The sequence below is a fragment of the Centruroides vittatus genome, unplaced genomic scaffold (genome assembly GCF_030686945.1).
Source record: "Centruroides vittatus isolate TY-2023 unplaced genomic scaffold, ASM3068694v2 contig_350, whole genome shotgun sequence".
Taxonomy (NCBI): Eukaryota; Metazoa; Arthropoda; class Arachnida; order Scorpiones; family Buthidae; genus Centruroides; species Centruroides vittatus.
In genome coordinates, this window is record NW_027122173.1 from 869,117 (window position 1) to 877,049 (window position 7,933).

Genomic DNA, 7,933 nt, shown 5'->3' on the forward strand with positions numbered 1-7,933 from the left:
AAAATAATAAATTTGATAATTTAAGATATAATTTAATTACAATGATGAATTTTAAAGTCGTTAATAAGTTTCATAGATATAAAATTAAAATGACGACGTCATTTTTTTCCATTTTACGTTGATGTATAGTTAATGATTATTAAATGAAGAAAAACGAATAATAAATTAGTAAATAAAGACTATTTACTAATTTATTATTCGTTTTTCTTTATTTATTAGAGAATAAATAAAAATATTATTTTAAAGCAATATCTTACAGATTAATCTAAATATTGTAGAATACTGTATATTTATATATTTGTAATTGTTCTCGGGTTCGTATCTGATTAATGGGCTGGCTCGCGAATTTTTCCGGATTTTCTTCACGTCCCAAACACCTAAATAGTGGCCAAATTCCTTGAAAGTCCTCCACGGAGGCATCCTCTTTTGGTAGATCGTCCATGTATTGCGTTTTGTTACCTCATCAAATCAATTCAATATGTACAGTCAAACCTGTTTTTATGCGCTCTTTTTATGTGCGATTTTTATTTGTGCGATTTTTTTAATGCGAATTTTTAATTTGTGCGGTATAGTTGGCGACTAGTCTCGTGCGATTCGTCATGTCTTACGTTGACTTATTATAGCTAAATAAACTTATTATAGCATAAATGCACTTATTATAGTAATATTATTGCATGAATATGCGAAAAATGAAATAATTTACTTTTTAAGTCAACAAAACACCACCTGGACAAAAATATGTAAAACAGACGATAGACCAGACGATGCAGTCAAGTGCTGACATCTGTTGTCAATAAATTCTATTTCGTACGGTTTTGAGTTATTTTCTATGTGAGACTTTTTTTATGCGGTCCCTGTTGACCGCATAAAAAAATTATTTTTTTTATTGTGTTGCGAAAACTATTATTTACAGCCATTCGTGAAGTTTCGTGAGATTTTTTTTAATGCGTTTTTTTTAATGCGGTCCCTATCCCCCGCATAAAAACAGGTTTGACTGTATTTATTATAAGGTAAACAACTTTGTTTATATTAATTGAATTCATATCTATGAATACACAATAAGGCAAATGTTTAAAAATAATAAGCAATTATTTATTGTGACATCGTCACAATGCCGGGCTGAAATCTTCGTCAGAATGTTCACAAATTTAGTAGTGTCTTGCCCCTGTACGTTATACGCTTCCTGTTAGTAAAAGAATCGTGCCGGTCATCTATCTAACTTCTTTCAGGATAAAATTTTTGAATTAGCATAATGTGACTTCCGGTGCAAAGTGGACGTTCTTATATAGTTAGTCTGGGCCTACTACTCCTAAGCTTTCCTACCTGTCTCGAATTTCATCTATCTTACGCCATTCTTGAGATTAAGAAAGGACAGACAGGCGACAGTGGGAATTTATAGGTCTACAATTTTTCAAATTGCAGCCCAAAATACTCAATCAAAATAATGTTTAATGCATTGTACAGGAATAGGCATCAAAACATATATAGGAATATGTATGTATATATCAAGTATACAGTTCTGTATTTATTTTATAAATACATAAATATTAAATTAAAATAAAATACTTAGGAATATTGATAATTTATACTATATCTATATTATTTATTTGTAATTTAGTGTGTTTCCTAAGTCTGGAACCATAGTATTTATGGTAGGAATCGCAATTACCGTGAAGAGGTTGCATCCAGACTTTCCAAATCACGCGCAGAGATTTCTATACAGCCCATTAAATTCTTCAGCAACTTCACGCTAGCTGCGGGTCCTACCATCAAAATAACTTGAGTTATTTGGCACCATGTGTAATATTATCTCTATGGCGTAGTAATATGTTTATTAAAAATTCTCTACATATAAATATATACATGTTTAAGAAGTATATTTCTTTGTAGTGGTACATATTTATGTTTACTTTTCTTAAATTTTAAACATTTATTATCGTCAAAGCCATGGTTTTATGAGCATTAATACCGAATAAACTATAAAAATAATCGTTTATAACAAAAAAAGGTTAATGTTACCCTAGGTTCCGAGATGGCGGCGGGGGAAATTTTTCCCTACGTTGGAGACTGCGACGGGGAAAAAATTTTTTCCTCGATTCAAGATGGCCGCGTTTCCGGCCGCCATCTTGAATTTCTCTGCAGACTCCGCGGACGTTAACCGAAATAACCGAAAGAAAAAAAAAAAAAGAATTTTTTTTACTCACTTTTCGATGGTGGTTGCCTACTTTTTCCTACTTTTTTTTTCCCCTTTCCGATCCATTCTTTTTTCGAGTTTGCCAGCTTGGATACTTTCCTTTTCTCTTAGTGCGGCTCTTTTCTTCCCTGTTCTTTTCGATTCGGCTGCTCTTTTATTGGTCGATTGGCGTTTCCCTGTGTTCGATTTATTACTACTTGGCCATATAAACGACAGAATGCAACCCCAAGAAATGTGGCCAAATTTACTTTTAAATGTTCCTTCAAAGGCAGAAGTCTTCGTTCCGCACTTACTACATCGCAAGAAACAGCTTTCTCTATTACTCCGATGATATAATTTGCATTTAGAATCGCACGGAATGCAAACGGACTCGGTCGGCTGTATGCCTACTTTTACAGCAAATTTCGGAAATTTCAATGCGTTATCGATACGGGGAGGCAAACATAGCTCCAAAAAGTCGTCTTCCATTGACTTGTAGAAATCACTGGTGGTGCAACTCGACCGAAATTCGTCGTTGAAACTCAAATCGGCAAAACTACTCATTATCGAATAATCGGCAATAAACTAAACGCGGGGAGGTGGTGAGGAAAAAAAATGAAATATCGTAACCAGAAAAAAACCACAGCAATTATTCCAATACGCAATTCGTCGCAACACTGCAGTAAACGATTCCAACTGGAAACTAGTCGATTTGCATAAAATTGCATTGAAATGAACAGAAATCACGTCACAGATCGAGCATTTGCATATTCGTTCGTAACACCACTACGAATTTCCCGCCGATATTACTCTCGCACGACGTCACGAAAAGGCTCCCTCTACCGTCGCAAATTTACCCACGACCGTCGCCGTTTCGAGGTTACAGGATACTCGGCAACGTCGAACTCGGGGTTGAAACCGAACGGGGAAAAATTCTCAACGGCGTCGACGTCACGACTCTAGGGAAAAAATTTTTCTCCGCCGCAGTCGCCAAGATAGGGAAAAATTCCCACCGCCGCCATCTCGGAACCTAAGGTAACATTAACCCAAAAAAAATTATCTTTAATATATAAAGAATATCAACATCGAACTTTTTATATATATAAGAGTTTATAACTGACAGAAAAAAATATTTGGATAAATTTAATTTTATAAAGGGCTTACTTTTAAATTAATGAAGATAAATACAAAATATTAAATTAAAAAGTAGCTTACACATGTTTAACGTTACACAGGAATAAAAACTTCTAACTAAACGTGTTATGAAAAATGTCTTATGATACTTAAATAGATCATATAATACACTGTTTTATGTTAAATTCCAGCTTTACACGACTTAAATTTTTCAAAAACTACTTAAAAACTTATATAGTTACATAATATTAAAACAGTAAATATTTCTTACAGCATTTTTTGCTGTCCTCACTGTAAAGGTATTTGGAAAATGTCGATAGCTGTTGCCTTAATCTTAAAATTTTCTACATGTTTTATTTCCTTTCTGCACCTATTCAGTCTCAAACATTACTAAATAAACTCTTAGTTAACTCTTCCGTTTAGCTCCAAAATAAAATAATAAAATTATTTACTCTCTGTGCGAGAGACATTTTTAAAAATTCATTTATGTTAGCGTATTTTTAAACTCAATATAGAACAAAAACTGTATTTTAAACGTAAAATATTGAACAATTCATTATATATTATAAAAAAAAAAGTTCGACTAATATAAAATTTCTAGACAAAATTTATGCTGATTATCTTTTAATATAAAATCGACAAACTGAAATTTTTCAATTTATTTTTATATCAATTGCGGAAGAGAGAGCTCGTGATTAAAGAAATAAATTTAGAACTTTAAGTTTTTCTACTTAAATAAATTTATTGTATTATTATTTTTTTCCATAAAAAAGACATTCTTAAAGTTAAATAAATGAAAAAAATTTCGAACGTAATTTACGTCACTATTTTTTTTCCGTTATTAATAGACATGAATATATCGTACCGTATCGATCTGAAATAAAAGCGAAAAATTGACTCTAAGACAAAGAGTACAACCAATTAAAAGTTTTATGGAATTCTCTTTAACTTTACCCAACACCTGTTTCGATCATTTGAACGGTCAAGATAACAAATTCTGTACAATTACAAAGTTTATTGCAGAATAAAAATATCCAAGATTTCTTATTTTTTTATTTCTTATTTTCAGAAAGAAATGGCAAGATTATTTGGAAGCAAGAATTTCTCGTTACAGAAGATTAAAATCGCTTGAAATCCCCAGGAATGTCGTCATTGCAGACATCAACGTAACTTAAAACCATGTATTTTCCACTCATCGAAATGAATAATTCTTGGACGCTTCCCGAAGAACAGATTTTCCTGATGAATCTAACATTCCTTACGGACACCTATTTGTGGCCTCTGAATAATACCCATAATCTAACTTATTATATCAATGAGACACACGATTCGAATTCTTCTGTTGAAAATTATTTTACAGATACTAATTTAATGTTCATGGCTTTCACATCTGTAGCGTTGGGTGTGGTTATTTCGGCTACTGTAGTTGGTAACGTGTTTGTCATAGCAGCTATATTTTTGGAAAGAAATCTGCAAACGGTTGGCAACGGTTTAGTATTATCTTTAGCCGTTGCCGATTTAATGGTTGCTTGTTTAGTCATGCCTTTGGGTGCTGTATATGAAGTTCGTCAAGAATGGACACTTGGACCCGAATTATGTGATGTATGGACGTCTTGTGATGTATTGTGTTGTACGGCTTCCATCCTTCATTTATTGGCTATAGCTGTAGACAGATACTGGGCCGTAACGCATGTCGATTATGTAAGACAAAGAAACATTCGTCATATCAGTGTCATGATTATAATCGTATGGGGGGTGGCTTTTGTCGTTTCTTTTGCCCCAGTTTTCGGGTGGAAAGATCCAGATTTTCATCAGAGAGTCGAAATCGAAAAGCGTTGTTTGGTTAGTCAAGATGCAGCTTACCAAATCTTTGCCACCTGTTCGACATTTTATGTACCACTAGTTGCTATTTTTGTTCTTTACGGAAGAATATTTCGAGTTGCCCGAAAGCGAATACGTAATAAGCCTGGAAGCAGAAGTGTACCGGTATTAGGGAAGGCTTCCAAAACAACCGTATCACCAGTAATGACAGAATTAACAGTTGTAACAACTACAACATCATCATCTCATCACAGTTCCGACTTTAACTGTGCCACTAATGGAATGACTGATCATCAAGACATTACGGCACCTATTCTACCTAAAAAGAAAAGGAAGAAGAGAAAAGAGTGCCTGGAGTTAAAACGAGAAAAGAAAGCAGCAAAGACATTGGCTATTATTACAGGAGTGTTTGTTGTATGCTGGTTGCCGTTTTTCGTGACAGCTCTCCTTATGCCTCTGTGCCAGTTATGTCAGCCAGAAGATTACGTCTTCAGCATATTCCTCTGGCTAGGATATGCCAATTCCATGATAAATCCAATTATCTATACCATCTTCAGTCCAGATTTCCGTAATGCATTTACTCGCATCTTATGCGGAGAAAAGAGATCGACGTATAGAAGATGAGATCGAAAAGTTTCGTGAAAAAGTGATACCGGCACAGATCAATCTTGGAAGTACTTTAAGTCGAATGTTGAGACAGGTGAGTGACCAGTTGTCAGGAACTGAATCATCGAGGCGTTTGTTGAGCAAGAGAATCGTTTGCCTTGCACTGGTAATCGATAAATAGTACCTTAGGAAGAGACTGTTGCAGGCGACTGTCTGTCTATAAAGGACTAAGAAGTTATACAGTCAGGTTAAGTTACTATCCATTTACTCTGAAATTGAAAGCAAAATGTATTTGAAGTAGATCTTTATAAAATTATTTATTAATTAAAATTTGTCGTGAATAGATAAAAAACGAATATAAACTATAGAGATCTTGTTATAAAGTCGGAATAAACATATGTTAAATTTGTTGTAAGCATTTAAAACTGTAATATTCCAGGCTTTATAATGTGAATGGTGATAAATATACTCGTATTTAAATATTAAAGAGCAAAATTATTCCATTAAAAAAACGCAACAATAAATTTTAATTTTCGATTTGTTTTTATATTGTTGTATCAAAAATAACTCCTTTATTACGTCGGGAAGTAACATAAATAATTTTAAAATTATTTCACTTTTTAGAGATAGAAAGCGTTCGTACATATCAGCAGATCGATTACTAGCGAGCTTCTAAACATTTACATAAAGATAAATGCATCAATTCCCGTGAACGAAATACTTAATCTGATTAATATCATATCCATTTATCAGCCTGTTACACTTGTTTATTTATTACATTTCACCTGCCTTCACCAGAAAGAGAGTTGGAAGTACTTTTAGAATGTTAAATCCTTAGCAGCAAACGCATTTAAATGAAATCGTTTCAGTTTCCGACTCACTAAGATAGATATTCTTCTATACTTTACTAAGATAGATATCTTATTTGCTCGAAAATTATTCATATTTTGATTAATAAATAGATTTTATGGTGGTACTTGATCAGAAAAGACGACAAGAGAACTCGAATTAAAGAGATTGATAACGCTGAAATATTTAGAATGTAAATTAATGAAACGTGAGCGTTAAATTTTCTGAATTACTTTATAGTAGATTTATCGAATATAAATTTTAATCATATTTTACTATTGCATTATTTTAACATTTTGTTTAACAATGATAGTTATTATATAGGGTGCTTAAAAAATAATGTTAAAACTTATATGAAGGTACGCAGCCATTGTTGCAGGAGTAGGAGGATCATACTTTTTTGATCTCCACAATTGGATGGTGATTTCTTGTACAGGATAGAGAACTACGCAAAGGACAACTTTCCACTAAAAAACGTTACCTGCATTACAAGTTACACATTACTTTCATTACAAATTACTCTCATTACAAGTTACTATTGTCACAAATTACTTTCATTTTATGTTATTTCATTTATAGTTATTTGAAGCATCCTGTATAAGATCTAGATTAAAGTTCATTAATTCTGTATAACATTACTATTTCAAAATGAAAATTAAAATATTCATCATTACAGTAGTCTAATTTTAAAATAATAGTTTTACTTAAAAGCATGGGCGTCCGCAAAGGGGGCAAACGGAGCATTTGTCCTTCCCTGGGATCGAGTAAAAAAATTCCACAAATTATAATCGTAAAAGTAATTGAAATATGTAACCTCATACCCTCGACCATGGGACGACTTGTTTGTCTTTTTGTATTGATATAATACTGTATTCTACAATCCACATGTGAAAATACCCCCAAAAATTAAGTAATTAAATAAAAATGTATCGATGTAATGATTTGTTTCTTAGAGCAGATCCTCTATGGAAAATTTTCTGCGGATTCCCATATTTAAAAGTGAAAATAATATTTTTAATTTAAAATGAATATATATTATAATAAAATCTAATTTTAAAATTATTTTTATTTTATACGTAAAAGGTTTAATTTTAGGTATAAGATGTTATTATATATATATAATTAAACTATTTATGTATAAAATAATAATAAAACATTCACAAGTGTTTTATAGAGTATCCAGTTGTATTTATTTAAACGTGTGAAAAAAGTCCGTGTTTATCTTCAAGTTAAAATTAATTTTATTTAAAAATATCCAAGACAAATGTTTAAAATAATTCAAAATTTGAAATATCTTTTAATTTTATAATTTTATGTAAATAAGAGAATAATATTAATATTTTAAAAATC

General features: G+C 31.9%; 1 protein-coding gene across 1 annotated transcript in view; it reads left to right on the forward strand.

Annotated features, from left to right (window-relative positions):
• LOC136974563 (5-hydroxytryptamine receptor-like) overlaps positions 1 to 6,239 on the forward strand; it is a 72,387-nt gene extending 66,148 nt beyond the window's left edge. Inside the window, exon 2 of the mRNA XM_067269477.1 lies at positions 4,377 to 6,239. Within this exon, the coding sequence (XP_067125578.1) occupies positions 4,487 to 5,752 (1,266 nt within the window). The 5' untranslated portion in view covers positions 4,377 to 4,486 and the 3' untranslated portion in view covers positions 5,753 to 6,239. The remainder of the gene's footprint in view (positions 1 to 4,376) is intronic.
• Positions 6,240 to 7,933: the final 1,694 nt, after the last annotated feature.